Genomic DNA, 18,955 nt, shown 5'->3' with positions numbered 1-18,955 from the left:
TTCCCTCTCAGATGACACAGCTCTGGCTGGCTGGTTTGTGGATCAGCAGCCTACTTAGTGCTTGAGGACTTGTGGAATAAATCAGGGAGGAGCTGCCACTGACGTGCTTTCAACACAGCAGAGAAAGGTATGTGGGAGGGTGAAGGTCGAGGACAAAAAAGATGCCCTTCCTGGTATGAACAGATTTGAAGCCAAGCTCAGGAAAGAAAGTGCAATCTCCGGCTGATTTCAGCACTGCTGGCAGCGGACAGAGGCGAGGCACTTTGGAAAGGCTAAGAGGACACCACCTGCAGAACTTCAAGGCAAGTTCACTAAGTTATACTGTACTGTGCAAATCTATGTATGCTTGCTGAGAAGAAATCCTGTTGAGTTCAGTTATTCCCAAGAAAGCATTTACGTATTCTAACTGAGGTCTCTTGGAGGTTTTTTCTAAAGCTCCTGCATCCCTTTATTGTTTCACATACCCTCACACATAACAGAGAAGTGGATCCTGTAGCAGTTGAATTGCTGGAATCGTTACATTTTCTTCCACCTTCAAGGTTAGAAGATGGTTTGCCCGAACAGGTCTTCGTCTCTGTTCCTTGCTCCTCCTTCCATGTATCCTCTCAGCTCTGACATACTGTAGACGGAGCTGAGAAATTGTAAGTTGTGGCTGAGTACAGATTTGAATCTAAGTCTCCTGAATCCTAGGTCCTCACACTGATCAGTATTTCAGAGAAACTGCTGTAGTGCAAAAATGGAAGCCAGAAAACACCCAGTTCAAATTTCACATCAGTCATGAATTCACTACCTACTTTTAGGAAAACTACTGTTCTCTCAGATTTCATTGCCTGTCCTCTAACTTTAGTTATAATATGCAGATCACAGTAATTGTTTCCTAGATGACTGGTAATTACCACTGAGGGAAAGAGATCAAAGTTTGCTACAGGTAGGTTCATCTTAAAACAGTCCTAATCCATTTACTGAAAAATATGTAGGGAAATTTGAATTCATAGTGTAATTGTGGCCTCAAGGCAGATTAGGCACTAATTTTTTTCAGTCACTAGACCACTTCTGAGACTTGTTCCAGGCAAAATGTAATGTGTGCGTGTATTTGACACATGAATTCTCATGAACTGTAGCATCACAGCTTGCAGGACAGTTTCATACACTATACTTCTAATTTGACAGTGCATGAAATTGTGCATGTGTGTATGTGTGTGTGTATTGCCATAACTTCGTGTGTATATACAGTACAATATATGCATAAATTATTGTCATACATGATAATTTGATTGTAAACCACCCAGAGTCGCTTGCCAAGATGGGTGGTGAAGAAATGTGATAAATAAATAAAATACTCTCTATATGAATTTTACATTGAAAACTGGATGCATGAGTGAAGCATCAATTTAATGTTCAGCACTAAACTATGATCATGAGCAACTGTTGTGCGCATGTGCCTTGGATCCGCGAGGAAAAACTATGTGATCATTTCCATTTCTATGGACTGATATGAACAGTACAAAAGGTCATTTGTTAGTGCAAAGAACTTGTCCTGTGTTTTTAAACAGTCATAGCATATGCTTCAGGAAAGATCTCATGATCAGAAAAGGTAATGTTACTGAGATTTTTTAACGATCTGAAATGAGACCTTATCTCCAGTTCATGGAACAAGAGAAGGATCTGATGTCTTTTTTTTTTTTTTAATAACTTGTTTCTTCTAGGTTCATGGTGAATATGTCAAAGGGCCCTTTTGATGAGTCTAACTACATCTGTTCCTTTGGAATGAAGTTAACCTGGGACATCAACGATCCAAAGTTACCACAGGTACAGGGCAGGGGGAGGTTTGGAAAGAAGGTATGGAATCACTAGAATGGCTTTGTGGATTAGTTTTCTAAAGTCCTTTCTCCACACTGAAACATAACATGCATGCCTCCCAACTATGGTAAATATTGTGAGCAATGCTTCTGCAAATCCATCCTAGCAATATTGGCGTGGTATGCTAAAAGCATAGAACTGATCAAGTAAAAGAAGGCTAGAAATCTGGCACAGGAAAATGGAAGCATAGCACCCCTTCCCTAGTATAAATGGAAAGAAAAGAAAAGAAAGGAAAACTCATAATAGATTTGTTATCTGCTGCTTAGAAATCTCTTTTATTGAGTGAATAGTTCAGTTATGAGAAAGATGAAGAGCAACCAGGATGTTTTAAAAAAATACAGCTTTAAAAGAAAATTGAGGAAAGGATGTGAAATTGTGTTTCTCATGGCTAATACATTCATAAGGAAATACCATGAAGTTCCCTGTCACTGGAGTAACCATAGCTCCACAATGCTAAATACAACTGATTTCACTGAAAGGTGTAACTCAATACAAAAAGTCTCAGCATTCATTTGGGAGATAGGCACAAGTCTGACCCACACAGAGATCATGTATCCGCTTGCAGGTTGCTAGGGCACCACTGTATCCTAACAACCCTAATCTTCCCCTTTGCTTGCACCGTGTTCCCCTCATTTTGTCCCCATCCCAGACAGAGCAGGAAGTCACCATTAAGAACCCTTCTCCATTTGCACAACCACAGTGCAAGCATCTTTTTACTGTTATGTCCTTATGAAGCTGTTTCATCTCATCCCCAGCCCATGAATGAGGTGGGCTTAAATCACCCTTAGCTGTTCGGGGCTTAGGGTTCCCTTACTTGTTCTAGCACTGACCAAGGGTAGCTCACGGTGCACCCAATCAGGCTTTGTCACTAATTCTTCTGGAAGGAAGTCAGGTGAGTGCAGTGATTTGAATCAGAGGCAGGAGAAGCAGGATAGGACTTGGCAATGAGGACATGCGATGGCCTAGGGCTCCTGCTTCCCTGAGCTCTTCCTATATTTTCTTTAGTTCGCTTTTTTTTTAACCTGGGAGGTGCCCAGGCAGGGTGTTTTCCCACTGGGAAAACATTTAATCTGCTGAAGAGAGACAGCCACAAAGCCAGAGGAGCAAACACAACCTATGCTGACTGGCACACTCACAAATCAGGTCCCATCATTTGGCAGTGTTTTGGAACAGACACAACAAAGACAAAACAAGGATCAGCAATGAGGATGACAAAGTTTATGGCCTCATTGTTTTGTACTCATTCAAGGAGGGGTGGAGAGTGCTTCAACTCAATTTCAGAGGAAGGCCCAGAGATCTTTATTAGAAGTTTCTAAAGAGGAATGGCATAGAAGGGACTTTTGGGGTGAATTCAGCCTCCCACTAAAGCAGGGAACTCAGCCACTATATTTGTAATTAATATATTGTGACTAGGTCTCCACAACATACCAGACTAGGCTAAAATAGGATTGAGTAGGTTTTGGTTCAGGATGTTACAGAAATCTAACCATTGTCTAACCAGATTGATGAGCAGGGTTTATTTATCTGGCCATAGCATGTTATCAATAAATATAGGAGTTGTATTTATTAATGAAAGTTGGATTTTAACATTTTGTTTGAATGCAGTCAGAATGCATAGTAAATTAATACATTACATGTATTGATGCACATGCAAAAGCTGGTTTCCATAACTTCCTTTTTTTTTTTAAAGGAAAGGGAGAACTGGCTACTTTCAATCCCGATGATATAATATATTCTACATCTATTCCTCCTCTCTCTCCCTCTTCTCATCTATTTGTCTCCTATGTAGGAGCCCAAACACTTTGATTCTTTCCAGGAGTGGCCTGACGGGTATTTGCGATACATCTATGCCACTGAAGATAAAAATGCACAAAGGCATCTTAGCGGTTGGGCCATGCGCAACACCAACAACCACAACTGCCAGATCCTCAAGAAATCCTGCCTTGGTGTGGTGGTGTGTGCCAGAAACTGCACCCTGCCTGATGGGGCAAAGCTGCAACTTCGGCCTGCTATTTGTGATAAGGCACGCCAAAAGCAACAAAGTGAGAATTGTGGGGTGGGACAAGCCACCCTAGAGCCATCCTGGTAGCTGTTGGGGACCTTCCCCTATAGCAAAGAGTTCAATGAAAGAGAAATCTACTTCCTCCGCCACTAGATTTCAAATTTTAGTATAGCTTCACTGAGCTGTTACTGCTTAAAAACAGAATCTCCAGGTTATCTATCTACTGCAAATTATTTGCTCCACTATCTCAGTATACAGACTTCAATCTGACATCTTTCCAATGTACTTATCTATCTTGCAGAAAAGCATTGTCCCAATTGCAACTCAGCTCTTGAACTAATTGCTTGCCGAGGGCATAGTGGCTATCCAGTAACTAACTTCTGGAGACATGAAGGCAAGGCAATATTTTTCCAGGTAAAATACAGATGTGAAGTGGGCTTTCTCTGTAGAATTCTTCTATTTTTTAATTATTACTATTATTTTATGGGAACTGGAAAGACACATAGTTCCCTTTTCTGATGACAGTTATCCCTATCTGAATAAAATAAATTTATTGCACTCAGTGATACCCACAATTTTTGTTAGATTGCAGGCCTAGACACTTAGCTGGTTGTTCAGTATATTGTATATCACTTGATTTCCAGCCATTCCTTCAAAGTTTTAAAACAGGGAAGGAGGGTGCTACTTGTGCCATCTTTTAACAGAAAATGAGTTTTTAGTTAAGGAATTCACTTAAAAGCCTTGCTTCCTGGGCAATCTAAAGAAGACAATAGATGTGTTCACATGCAACACTTAACACTGGTTTACAGTGCCCACATTTCTAGGTTCACCCAATACAGCGGATGACCAAAGCCATGGACCAGGTTCTTACAGTGTGCTAGGCTAGAATGCAGCAGACCACTTTGTGGTGCAGCATGCTGTGCAAACTTAAAAAATCACTGGGTCCTGAAATCAACTACACTGGATTTTTTCTGACTCGTACCCAAGGTTTTAGACTTTACTAGTGCATGAACTTCCTGGGGTGCCTCCAGAGTTATATACGTTCTCCACATAAGAAGAATGTTCATATGTGCACTGAAGACCGGGAGCATGCCAGAGGTTCAGATTAAAGTCTCCAATCCTGGCAGGTGAAGTTAGGAAACATTCTTGCTTTAACCCCAGGAAAGCTGTTGCCTGTCAATGTAGATAATTATGGACTACATGGACTAACAGTCTATCTTGCTATACATCAGCTTTTTAATGCTGTATTTTGTTCCTGTTGTCAATACTATTTCAGGCCAAGGGAATTCATGACCACCCTAGACCAGAAAGTAAATCAGAGACTGAGATCAGAAGAAGTGCTCTTAAAAAGCAAACATCATCTTCTCTCACATCCCAGAAAAAACGGTTTCTTGATTTTCAGGTAACTGGGTCTGCCGTACTATCAGAAATGTTGATGTGAAATACCATAAATAATGCAAACATTCATTGAGCCTTAAACTGAATTTAGACTTTTAGCTCTCCAAATATGACAGAGTCTCAGAACTGAAAATACAAGAAATCCATAATATGGATTAGTTCACAAAGTCATTTTAGCAATAATGGGCTAAGTTTTGAGTTTCTTCTTGCCCCACTGAAAAAAAGTGTAACATAAGTGAGCAGTATCCTAACATTTACCATAGCTTATGGAATTGAGAATATAGACTTTATGCTAAGCACTTATGCCTGTGTCAAGAGGGCAGTGTGGAATCAATTGACTATGTTTTATTGTACTGTATATTATATGACAGCATCCGTAATAACTATATCACACCTATATTATGTCATTTTCCAGGTAAATCAGGCATTTATTCATACTTTACTATTGTTGGCACACTTAAATACAGCATATATAAGAAACAGTATCAAATGTTATGGCAGGGCAGATGGTAAGCAAAGCAGGTGATGTTATTAATGCTTAGGTTGTTATAACTGGTTTATTACTTGGATTGTAGTTTTTGGAATACTCACAGAATTGTCTGTTTGTATACAGGGATGTGGCGAGGGGAGGTAAAAAAAAACTCAGGATGCTATCCATGACCCCACAATCGAAGATCTACCCATTTTTATGTGCAGCATTACACATAAAAATGGATGAAGCTTTAATAATGCAATCATGACTATCATCTTAACTTTTATAACCCCCTCCCATGGATATTCTTGATTTTATGTATGTACGTGCTCTGGTCTAGAACCATAATAAAATAATATACATAAGATTGAGCAGTGTACTAATGAGCTACCAGTCATCCCAAAGCTTGTGGCTGCAGGAAAAACATACGCACACAGAGGAGTTTGTGCGCATGCACTAAGAAATTCAGCAGGATGGTTCAAATATGCATAGTTATAATCTTAGAGTTAAAATTATGACCTGAATGTGTGGGTTAATTATTTTTACTCAAGCAGCCAGTTCTCACTTCTGACCATGAATCATCAAATGTTGAATCATTGTGATGACTCAATTTATAGGCACACATGCATTTCTCAATGGACTCCTCACTCGTATGATACAAGAATGTGTTAATTTCTGCATCTCTGTTCTGACTAATGTGGATTTCTTCCTACTCTACCCCACAAATAACATGATGTAATCATTCATCAAACGTCAGGACTTAATAGAGCAACATTTTGCCCCTCAGAATGGGGTTGAATTCATATTGATACAAATTTAGAGATAATTACCATTATTCAAATAGAAATACACTGTATCTCATTGTCATGGAAGAGACTGACAAAGTGACCCAAATGTCTGTTGAGTCTGCTGTCTAAATGTTAATTACTCATAATTAAATTTAACTCTCCTCCCTTGCTTCTCTTTCTTTGGGGGGAGGCTCTTTATTTTTAAAATGAATTGGCGTCCTTTAAATAGAAGGCATCATTAATCATTGAAGATTGCCCTTTGATAGTCCTTTGACCAGAGATAAAGAGGTGCACATGGAAGCTTTTACTCTTGTGATTAAAAAAAAAAAAACCCCAACAACTTTACATGCATTGTAGAAGTTCCAGGAACAGGAACAACATCAGTCTGATTTGAAATCTGATATTTAATCTAAACATCCTGATAAAAATACTGCAAAAATAATTTAAACAATAGTCAACAATTCCATTTAGTAAAATGTTGCATGTGTGTGTGTCCACTAATTACTTCCATTAATATTCTCTTTAGACAGGAACAACATGCAGTGAGAATGGTAAACACTTTCACTACATCCATCCTCTAGCACATGAAGAAGGACCAGAAAACTTCAGCATTTTCACAGATACCAGCATACCGTTCCTTGCTCAGTCTCATTTACTTCCAAATTCAGAACCATACCACATTACCTATGATGCAACCAACTTCCAAGGGGATATAACATCACCACTCCAGAACTATCCAACTTCCCAAATCTACACATCTAAATCAACTTGTGGTTATGAGTGTGCATTTCCTGGTTATGTCAATTCCAGTTTATATCCTGCATTTCACAAAGATGTAATGGATATTCCAATGGACACGGATCATCTCTTGTTGAGTGGACTTCAGTGTCATGCAACTTCACTCAGTGTCCATGAAAAAAACTTTGATGGTGCCCGTAAGCATCAGGGGATGAAGCAGTCCTTAGGAGAAGCTAATTATGGAGAAAGAATTAGCTATGGACTATGTCAAGCCAATGCTAACTATCCCCATTATAGTGAAGAATATGCTTATAGGTATAGTAGTCATTCCTCTCTGAATGTTCCAGCTTTGCAAACTGTTATAACTGCAACTGCAAAGATGTCCCTTGAAGCCTACAAATCTCCTGCTGTGAAATATGGTGATAGTTTCTGTGGTACAAAGGATATGCTTAGTTGTCCCCTAGTAACAGACATTTCAGGAAATTTTTGCTCAGAAATCAGCATTCAAGAAGAAGATTGGGGAATGAGCAAATCAACTTTGACTGATGAGCATTTTCTGAACCCTAATAAAGCAGAACATCTAGTAGCAGTGGATACTTGTGAGAATAGTCCTGATACTGAAAGAAGCTATACTGGCTATGAAGGACCAGCATTCACATTTGAAAATGCTGAATACTGAAGCCAAATCATAGTAACATTAGAGGTATATATAAAGCATAGCATTTACTAATAGTCATCCAATAGTTTTTTTCAGGAAATGTGTTAACTTTGGGGGGTCTAGTTAAGTTTTCATTCTAAATCAAACTTACAAGTCATATGAAAATTCACAGAGCAGTAAAGGCTTAGGATTAATCCTAGCAAGACAGATTGCCTGTGGTTCAGAAGCTGACTAATTCCAGAGATAGTCTGTCTTTAGCTTTGGATGGTGTAGCGTGTTTTCAGTGGACTCAAAATGTGGGAGTCGTCTTGGATTCACAGTCGCTGCTAAAACAGCAGGTAGAAGCTGTGGCCACCAGGCTTTTGCATAATTACATATGGTTGACAGTTACTTATGCCTTTGTCTGCATCTGGATTATTGCAATTCAGAATATATGAGGCTACTCTTGAAGGCTATTCATAAGTTGTAGTTGGTTCAGCATGAGGAGGCATAGGTAAGTATGGGCACACCCAGGCTTGCTGATGTAACACCTCTCCTGCAGCAGATGCATTGGCTGCAAGTTAGTTTCCAAGGGTAATTGAGGGTGCTGGATGTCACCTTTAAATCCCTACATGGCTTAGGTCCTTGATTTCTCTGAGAAATCATATGTTCTGGGTAGAATCTGCCCATCCAGTGAGAACAAGGCACATTAAGGGTCCTCTGCTGAGGAAATGTCTCCCTCTGAAACACCACTCTTGAGTTTTCTCAGTGATGCCTCCCTTCTGTGGAATAAGCTACCCCCAGATATAAGGACTGCCTTTTCCCTGAAAGATCGTTGAAGGTCTGGCTGTTCTGGAGAACATTTGGGGGCTGAGATGGAATGTTGAACTATCCCTGTGATGTGGACATCTATATAGGATTTAGTGAAAGTAGTATGTTTCTTGTAAGTTTGTCTGATTTTTAATAGTTACTGTAAACCGATTGTAAGCTGTTCAAAGTCTTCTGATAAGAGTGGCCCAGAAATCTGAGTAAACATATAAACAAAGGAAGGTATTGTAAAACTAAAATACTGAGAAAGTAGAATTCAAACAATTCTAGTTTATAGTACATACAGCAGACTGAAAATAGGTGACATTTTAATTTATCCTAACTATGCTTTGTAGTATCCCGTACTTTAAATTGTTCCAGATTTTAGGGTATCAGCTGTACACATTTTATTGAAATGTATGGAAGATGAGAGTGTGCAATAAATTGCCGTTAATTTGGTAAGTATTTCTACAGCAAAGATTCCAAGTACATTGTGTTCTTATTAGATAAGGGTGCTGCAAGCCTGCTTTAAAAATACTCTTTTTCTATTTGTATGGAAGCATAAAATCATGCTTTGAAAATTAATCTTCAGTGACTCAGAAAACTGTCAAAATCAGCACCCTAAAACAAAACAAAAACTTCTAAAAGTTTATTCTGCAGTCTTAACAAAGTGTGAATTTTTTGAGTTAATAATTCAAATGCTATTTTCCAAGCAAAAGAGAGACATTGAACAATGGATTTGAACATGCTTTATGAGGTGAATACTTTATTATGAGGACATGTCATTATTGTTTTTGTGCCAAAGACGTATATGTCTGGAGGACAATATTAATACATAATTAACTGAAGATAAAGATCAGTCAATATACGATGCTGTAGTTTTCTACACAAACTGAGAGTAACGCAAAAATAAAGTCTGCTGCAAGTTGAGCTTGATTCCTAGTGACTTTATTAGCATATTTATCTACTCTCCTTTACTCAACCTTGTGGGAAGACTGGAAAGAAGATGGTGACAGGTAAGAAAGGAACTTGGGAAATGAAATGCTAAAGGAAAGGAAAAATGTAGCGGAAGATAATAAGCAATGGTGTGAATGCCTGAGCTCCTAAGATTTCCTTTACACACTGATGACCATCCCCAGTCAACTGACCTTACCTCTAAAATAATGGATGGCAAAGCATTACAGATTTTATAAGGCCTGAAGCTGCAGTAGGATGTCACCTAAGGGGAAAAGTACTATTTAATAACAGCAGTTTTCCTCATGAGCTGGGGACAAGATAAGATGCAACATTCTAAGGCCGATAAGGAAAATGATGTTACCAGGGAAAGGATTGTGCCAGGTTAAAATTTAAGTGGTGGCCGGGCCTAAAATGGTAATTTTAACACACTCATTTTGGAATAAGCCCCACTACACATTATGGGGTATAATGGTGCTGGAAAGCCACTAGATTAGGGACAGCAACATATTTAAAGAGAATTGGAATCAGCCTGCAGCTGACATGTGGACATGTCAAAGTATCAGATGTGTATTGAGTTGTCAGGATATCAAGGGTCTGGGGTGTGTGTGTGTGTGCTTGCTTTTCTTTTTTACCAAATTGCATTGCTGTTCATGGATCTTTTAGCTCTTGTTTATTATCTTTCATTTCGTTTCCTGGTTCACAGCAAGAGCAAGGCCCATTGCTATTGTTATGGCTACAGAGGTAAAAGATGTGCTAACTGATCAGGACAGGTTGTTCATCCCATTGCTTTGAGAAACACTGCACTTTTGGGGCAAACAACCAGAGGCACCTTCTAAGGTCAAGCTGGCTATTATCTGTGAAACTTAAGAACTGGTACCAAATAGGAAAAAATGAAAAGAAACTTGATAGGGAGGAAAGGAGACAAACAGATCATCTATAAAGAGCAGCACATATAAGTAAACATGAATGTGTAAGGTTACGTTTACCAGCAGCATATTGATTGATTCTTACTACTAAACCTTCTGAAGAACTGCTTAATGCTTGTTCTTCTTTCCCAGGCCTGAGGTTAAGGTATCTGTGGAACCCCTGTTGTTGTTTTGTCCAGGTGCTTAGGTTTTTTAACTGTGTTTTTAAATTATGTATTTGAAATATTGTAAGCCGCCCAGGGTTTTGGAGTCGGGCACCCTTAATTAATCCAATTAATAATAATATTAAGCTGATGCAATCATCCTTATTTGTCTAGACTGAGGCTGCATATTTTTACATGCTTACCTGAGAATAAATTCAATGCAGAACAGCTAGATTAGCTAATGGTTTTGTCCCCTGGGCTGTTAGACTCCTGAACCCTTAATAATCCCCTTCATTGTGGTGCATGTTGTATGTAGGACCGTGATAATGATTAGGGGAGTAGAATGGTAAAGAATATATATAATGTATTACAGTAAGTAATTTTTGTGAGCCAGTTGCAACGAAATTTCATTTTAATGTGCATCTTGGTGTATAGTGGAATGACAATAAAAGTTTGTTCTGTTCTGTTCTGTTCTGTTCTATTCTAAATCCACTTGAATTCAACAGAGGTTGCTTTGAATAGCCATGCATAAGATTGCCGCAAGTACATATCCCTTTTAGGCTGCCAATTCTAAAGCACACTGGATACCATAGTGTTTATGCATGCTCATTCTGAAATCTAGGAAAGCCAGAAAAAGATCATTTATAATTATAGCCATTATATTGGAATACAAATCCCATAATCCACAGCCACACAAGCTGCAGGTGGTGGAGATGATGCTCCAATAGAACTGGAGGATTCCAAACGGATAAACTGACCAGAACATTCTTCAGCTTCACTTGTTTTTCATCCCTCAAGAATGTTTAAGAGCATTGTGAAAAATAGGAATTTCAGTTCTAACACTGGGGGGGGGGCAGGGAGTGTCCATCCAAGTTTGTTAAAACAAAAATATGGCTTAATTTGTAATATGGGCATGTCCTGTTAGTTTATGCAAGCAAGAGTCAGTGAGAAAAACTTTCCAGAGGGGTAGTTGTGTTAGTAAAAACAAGAAACAGGTTTGTGGCACTTTTAAACCATCCAGTTCATTTGTGCTTTAACCAACATATGTAAAACTATTTTAGTTGAAAGACTATCTGTATTATTGATTAACAATGCCATTTAGCCATTGTGGCAATGTATCATTAATGAAGATAGGCTTTATATTGCCACAGCATGTTGGTTAAAGCATTATCCCCACCCTGCCTCTGTTGCATCTGATCGGAGTTACTATTGGATGGTGCTCTCCTGATTAAACATCTGCAGCGCATGATAAGCAAAGCAACCGGTTGATTCCTCTGGCTTTGCTACTCTCCATCAGCATGTTACCAGGCAGCAAGAAAAGCAGATCTGACTGCAGGACTCTGTCCATCATCTATAGGCTTCTTCCTGTGCTTCTTTTGCTATACCTCTTTCTGTCATAATTCAAGATAAAGCAAAACAACAAAAATGGAGTCATAAAAGGATCTGAGTCACAAAGCACTTTTCTTTAGGGTATTCTCTTTCTTTTTTTTTAGATTAGCAACCAATGTTGACTTCCAGACCTTCTGCTTTGTTCAGGAGGCAGTGTTTATGTGTGTATCTGTGCCAGGTGGGTATGTGTTGGTCTTTCAACCACTACCTTGCACATTTACAATACTGCCACCTGAGCAGAGTAGTGTACAAATTACCAGTTACTGGTAATTTACTGGCTACCAGCTGCTTTGGCCATTTAGTGAAGGATGAAAAATGGTGACATCCACATGTTATTTTGTGCTGTATGGATAGACTTGTGCTTGTGGCAGGGATTTAGAGTAGGCTGTCAGAAAACAGCAAAAGAACTCCCTATGCTAAAAAAAAGTACAGCTTTTCCACAAATCAAAATGACCGCTGGCATAATGCCTGCAGTGCTCAGCTCTGCAGGGAAACAAAGCTAACTGGGGACTGAAAGCGAGGGCTATGTGTCCACATTTAGAGTGAAATAGCCAATAAATACATCTCTGTTCTTACCCATTCCTACTCATTGATTTCACCCCCAATGTAATGGGTTGATAATCAGAAGAGATTTTACACACCTTGCAGCTGTTGTTGTATGCTGTTGGCTTAAAGGAGAAAACTCTAATATTGCTACTGGGGACTTAGGACATTTGTACTCATGGGCCAGGGGCAAGATGAAGGCAACATTATGCAGATGCATGTTTGTGCCATGGTTCGGGGCAAGTAGGAAAATGTTCTGAGCCTATCGAATATCACTGGTTGATGGATAAGATAAGCCTTTCAAAACACATGCTTCCCAGGACCTATTGTCTTGTTAGCTACAGTACAGGAAAGAACATGCTGTTCTCATCTAAACTGATAAACAGCATGTAAGTAGTGTGTAATTTTTCACTGCTCTTTCAAATTTCTCATGGAAACCCTAATGGCATTGGCACATGCAAAATCCACCAATTTGGGAACCATCTGGAAAACTCTAGACCGTTGTGTTCCCCACTCGGGACCATGACATTGAGGGGGAAGTCCTGTGGTTTCCAAAAGTAAATCCTTTCAAAAAGTAAATCTGGAAGTAATTCAAGGGGCCCTAGACATGGCGTACCAAATGAAACAATTTTGTTTGGGATCTAGAACACTTTGAATCACTTCCAGGTCAGAATATGTATTTCAAGAAACTACAGAACTGCCACAAAAGGTCCAGTCCAGATGAGGTTCAGGTGATCTGGCTGTGGAATTGAACCTTTTGGAATTCTCTGAAGAGAGTTTTGCACATACCTATTTGGCCAACATGTTGCACTTACAATAGCTTAACTGGTATGTTTTAACTGGCAGTATATTACTTCTTTATCATTTGAATGCAAAATAGTTAATATTTCTTCTGTGTTTTTTTTCTTTCCCTTCAAGTAAATTCCTCATTAAGCTAGAAGTATGTATTGTAAACAATAGCAGTAGAGCTCCACACTTAATTTAACTTATGGCATTAGTTATAAAATTTCTTTTGAACCTTCTTTAACCTGAGAGGATCTGATGTTTTCAACAGTTTATCCTTTGGATTTTAGAGAATGGAGTCTATTATCTGTTTTTTTTACACAGTTCACTTGCGGTAGAATCAATTTATCTGTCAACACAAGTTGAAATCTATGGTGAGGAAGATAAGCAACTCTGCAGACTTTTTTCAACAGCTCAGTCAAGAAAATTTTAGGTTTTTTTAGCCTAATGCACTAAGTATATTTTAATGCAGGGCCCTCAACTTAATAAATACAAACTAAATAAATAAATGAAAACCCTTGGCTAATTTTTCACACCTTGATAGATTAGGAAAACATAAATCCTGTATCTACACAGGATGCTATGCTGAAGCTAATAAACCATACAGTATTACAGTTTATTTGATGGGCTAGTTCATACAATGAGCTAAAAGAATGGCTAGATTCCCACAACACAAAGAACCATAAATTACTCATGTCCATTTAGTTTAGTCTAGTATGCTATGCTAATCCAGTTTCTATGTTCTTCCATAGATACAGAAATTTCTGTATTCTCTCAAATATAGGATCTCAATCTGCCAAAGTTTCACCCCAAATGCAACAGATTTTCCTCTCTCTTGTAGTGCAAATATATCAGCTATGTAAGAGGAAAAGAAACACATCTTTGGAGCCCTTCAGCATGCTCTTATAACAGTGGTGCTTCAGGCTGGTAGCAGATTGTACTAAGCCACACTGTCCCAAAACCCAACTGGGCACTGGGCTCCATGGGACATGACTAGTGTTGCTGTTCTATATGCCTTTTTTAAAAGTTAAGACTTGAGTCAAGCTGAACTGCTGTTGACTTCATAAACATGTCAGTGCAGCTGTGCTTTTGTTTTGCTTTGTTTTTACAGTAGTACAGAAGTGGTTTGCCACTGTCTTCTTCCAGAGTGCTTCCAACTTCCCAGGATAGGCTACAACCCTGGGACTCCCTGGTAGTCTTTTATTCAGGTAGTACAAGGCCCAGCCTGGCTTAGCTTCTGAGCCATTGCTTACTATTAACTTAGAAGCCCCATTAGCTGTGCCTGAACGACTTACTTATCCATGAATAACTATAGCAGATGGTGTATTTCAAGATCCTTTTTTTGTAGTTTTGTACAGCATGCCAAATTAAAAATGATAACTGTATATAGTTCCTAGGTCAGTGTGTTGGGAGAACCCAACCACTGTCTTTAATACAGCCTATGACCTAGGAACAGTGTTTCTTAACCTTGGCAAATTTAAGATGTTTGGACTTCAGCTCCCAGAATTCCCCAGCCAGCAGGCTCGGAGTTGAAGTCCAACACACCCTACACGTGCTGAGCTTAAGAAACACTGGTCTGCATGAAGTGAGGAATAAATCACGTGCTATTCAGCGCGTCATCTTGCGGCGGCAGTTCAGGAATCGTCTCCGAGCCAGCCAATCAGAAGCTTGAAGAAATTGCGAACGCGAGCGCCCCCCTCTATTACCATACGCCTTTTGCCTCCGCTCCACGCCTGTGTGCCTTCTTCTTCTCTTAGTCCCGCCCACTCCGTTCGTAGCTCGCTCGCGTCAGCTAGTTAGCCTGGGGATTCGCTAAGAAGCCTGTTGCCAAGGAGACAAGGAGTTGGTGCAGAGCCCTGCCTTGGTAGTGTCAAGGGAGCTGCCGGCGGTTCGGAGGTTGGGATGAGGCAGCTAAGGAAAGGAGGATCCGGAGGGGGAGGCCCGGGACCTTCCCTGGGCGGCCAGGAGTTCAGCAGTGAGTGTGCGGCGAGGGAGGACGGAGTAATAGTGGCTAGGCGAAGAGAAGGTGGAGTGATTGTCGGAGGAGGAGAGAGGCTGGGCGGTGGCGGCGTGCAAAAACAGGGGTGGGTTTTCCTGCGGGGCTTGAGTTCCCGATCTAGTCTAGAGCAGGAGAGGACTCCTGGTTCCCTTCGGATGTTTTGGACTACAGCTCCCACAATTAGCTGCACGGGCAGGGGCTGATGGGAATTGAAGTTTCAAAACATCTGTAGAGACTAAGTTGACTCTCGCTCTGGAAGAACAAGCTCATTTAACCATTTTCCAGGTCGATTTATTCCCGGACTGTTTTCTCAGGTGTAAGTATTCTTGCATTACAATTTGATTTTGTGCACCTCTGCTCAAAAGTAAGACTCAGCCTGAGGAGTAAATGACATTTATTTTCAAGTGCCATTCAACCCATTATTAAGTTGAGAATAAACTTATGAAGTCAACCTGCATAGGATGGGTATGAAATTATTTGGGTTGTGGTTCAACTAAAGTTAAACCTTCTAAAACTTAAATTTCAATGGGAAACATTTAAAAATATGCATAATGTTCCAGTCTTATTTATTCATTACTGGTAATACTTCAAAAAGCTCCAGGCAGCATACTTTACATATTTTATCCCCCCAACAATCTCTTGAAGTACGGAAATACCTGTGATAATAACAGAGCCGCCCAATGAATGTCACAACTTGCATACTTCTGCTGACAACAAGCGTGGATTGTTCTCTTTTAAGAGATGTCTCTAGTCCCTTAGAGTCACCTTCACTCAGTAGATTTTTCATTTTTTGTAAGCGTAAAATGTGTGCATGCATGAGTAGTATAGGTGTATGAAATAATCTAGTTTTTGCTTTTGCTTTTTACAAAAAACTAAATCATTTTGATCACAGATGAACTATGTGGGTCTAATTGATACATTTGAACTGATAACATCTGTCACAAAAATGGTTATTTGTAATCACTCTATGATGCTAGAGTTGGAAAATTTAGATCTTATTGGTGTGCACAGATGAAACTGATTCTACAGTAGGAGAGATTTTTCTTTCCTTCATACATCTATATAGTTTGATCAGAACGAAGCACTATCTGTTAGATGGTGCTAATCTTTTATGTTTAACAAAAGATTAATATAGTTAAAAATTCTACTTGTTCTGACACTACAGTATTCAGTTTTATTACTGTGAGCTTAAATATTTCTTGATCCAATTTGATGAAGAGAAATTTAATGAAGTAATCTAGTGATTCAGTTAATAAACTGTTTTAAATAGCACAAAGCTTTTGGGTTTACGGAAAGTGTATTTTTTTATCACTGAAAAGGGATTAAATCCAGTATTTTGACTTCATTTTGCACAAGCAGAATAAAGCTACCACAACTCTACATAGCTATGAGTCTACATAGCATTCAGTAGGTATACCAAATTCTTCAGAGGATTGAAGTATTAGTTAGAAGTACCTTCCATTGAAACTAGTAAAATATTTTTAAGTAAGTGACGAAAATATTGTGCAATAAAAAATAGTGGCAAGCTTTTAAAAACTTAATTTTGTGGTGGGTTGAACAAAATTTCAGGAAAATATGGAAATGACAGATGTACAGACACCAAGAAAAGAAAGTTTAATTCATGTTACTTAGTCATAAACAGACAGCTTCAGTTTTCACATGACTGCGTGAATGTCCAATATCTGTTCTACTACCTTGGTAACCCCATGTCAGTGTTTAGCAACAACAGCAATTTTCCTGTAAAAGTAAACAAGGAAGAAGACTGAAGAAAGCTTTGCTCATTTCAGGATGCATTCCTTTTTTCCACAGTCAAAGCACCTTTTATTTACAATTGTTAATAACAGAGTTTTGAGGGGGGTAGCACCTAGCTCTCTCTTTACCCAGTGTTTTACTGTATACTTATATATGAAGAAACAGATTTTCTGGTCTCTTTTTTTAAAAAAAATACTTAAATTTTATTAATTTTCATTGGTAGCTACTTTCCATCGGTCCTTGCATTTGGACAAAGATTAAAAGTTACTTCCAGATTAAAAACAAAATATAATAATACTGAACATTGCATAGCTATTGTTATGAATACTCCTGAAATCAGTGGCAAATGTTTTTGCAATATGAGAATAGTTGGGCTTTTAGTTGCATAATATATATGAAGACTGCCTTTGATTTCTGCTTGTGAGAATGAAGATAAAACTCGTTAGAACATAAGTAAGCAACCACTTGGTTTTACTATTTCAGTGAGAAAACATAAACATTAAAAGCATAATAAAAAAGTAAAATTGAGCACCCACAGGGTATAGCTTATACAAAACAAAATTTCTATGAGTGAAGTCCATCATGTATTAACCTAGAATAGTTAAGTGTTACAGCACAATCCAGGGAGCTACTGTTCCAGTTATTTATAGGATTAAGCATTAGCAGTCCAGCATGAGATTTACGTGAAATGTTCTAAATATTTTAAAGTATCATATAAGCATGATCTCCATAGACTATGGTAATTGTACTTGTTAACTTGGCTGTTTTTAATTTATTTTTGTTATTATTTTAATATTAAATTAAATTTAATATTAAACACAAAGGCAAACAGAAATATGGAAACATATTTTATTACATATAGAGAAAGTCATTCAGCCCAATTTTTTAAAACATGCTATTAAGTATTCACATGGAATATTTATCAGCCTTTTTATGGAACAGCAAAAAGCCAGCATCTAATAATAATCTGTTTTATTGGAATCTGTGCTCAGTAAACTCATAGTTCTTCACATAGTGATGAATGCCAAATTTTGGGTATATAGTTCAAAGGTACACCCACATCTTAAGCCATACTGATCTTCATAGCCACCATATTTACAAATTTATGGAAAGTAACCACAAATAGGGCCATAGTGAGGCAATCCAATATGTTAGTAATTATCTCTCACACACATTCTCCATTTCCATGTAGTGAGGTTGACACCAGTACCTTTTAAACATTCTTTGAGGTGATCAGTAGATGTGAAGAAGTTTCTATAGCTATCTTATTTTAAGATCATAAGAATACACTGCTGATTTAATTTATTTCTCCCCATGTTTGACAATAATGTATTGTGCAATTATTTTCTTTGAACTTTTCCCACAAGAACTAGTCAGTTGCTATGGAATGTTGTGTGTAAACTTTTCATTAGGACAAGGTAGAATTAAATGTCTTTATCACTCTTTGCTGCTTTTGTTTAATGGTGCTATTTAGTGGTTAAGGCATTGCACCAAGAGTGGGGAAGGCTAAATTCTAGTCCTGCCTTAGGCATGGAAGCTAGCTGGATGACTTTGGGCCAGTCCCTCTCTCTCAGCTCTAGGAAGAAGACAGTGGCAAACTATTTCTGAGAATGTTGCCAAGAAAACTGCATGAACTTGTCCATGTAGTCACCAGGAGTCAACATTGACCTGAAGGCACAAAAAAGAAGAACTTATCAAGCATCCCTGACAGCTGCTTGAGTCTTCAGAAACCAACAAGGTCCATTGTGAATCTGACCCAGA

General features: G+C 38.7%; 2 protein-coding genes across 4 annotated transcripts in view; both read left to right on the top strand.

The window, feature by feature from the left end:
• The first annotated feature begins 1,719 nt into the window (after positions 1-1,719).
• Positions 1,720-7,937, top strand: GCM2 (glial cells missing transcription factor 2). Its single transcript, XM_063299943.1, has 5 exons — positions 1,720-1,809; positions 3,650-3,902; positions 4,164-4,276; positions 5,139-5,264; positions 7,047-7,937. Exons 1-5 carry the CDS (start codon positions 1,720-1,722, stop codon positions 7,935-7,937), a joined length of 1,473 nt encoding a protein of 490 aa, XP_063156013.1.
• A 7,332-nt stretch (positions 7,938-15,269) lies between these two features.
• Positions 15,270-18,955, top strand: part of MAK (male germ cell associated kinase) — a 43,872-nt gene continuing 40,186 nt past the window's right edge. For all 3 annotated transcript variants that reach the window (XM_063298884.1, XM_063298883.1, XM_063298885.1), the window contains exon 1: positions 15,270-15,418. The gene's annotated coding sequence lies outside the window, so the exon portion shown is untranslated. The remainder of the gene's footprint in view (positions 15,419-18,955) is intronic.

The sequence above is a fragment of the Candoia aspera genome, chromosome 3, assembly GCF_035149785.1.
Source record: "Candoia aspera isolate rCanAsp1 chromosome 3, rCanAsp1.hap2, whole genome shotgun sequence".
In the NCBI taxonomy this organism is placed as follows: domain Eukaryota; kingdom Metazoa; phylum Chordata; class Lepidosauria; order Squamata; family Boidae; genus Candoia; species Candoia aspera.
This window is presented reverse-complemented; position numbering and strand designations above follow the sequence as displayed.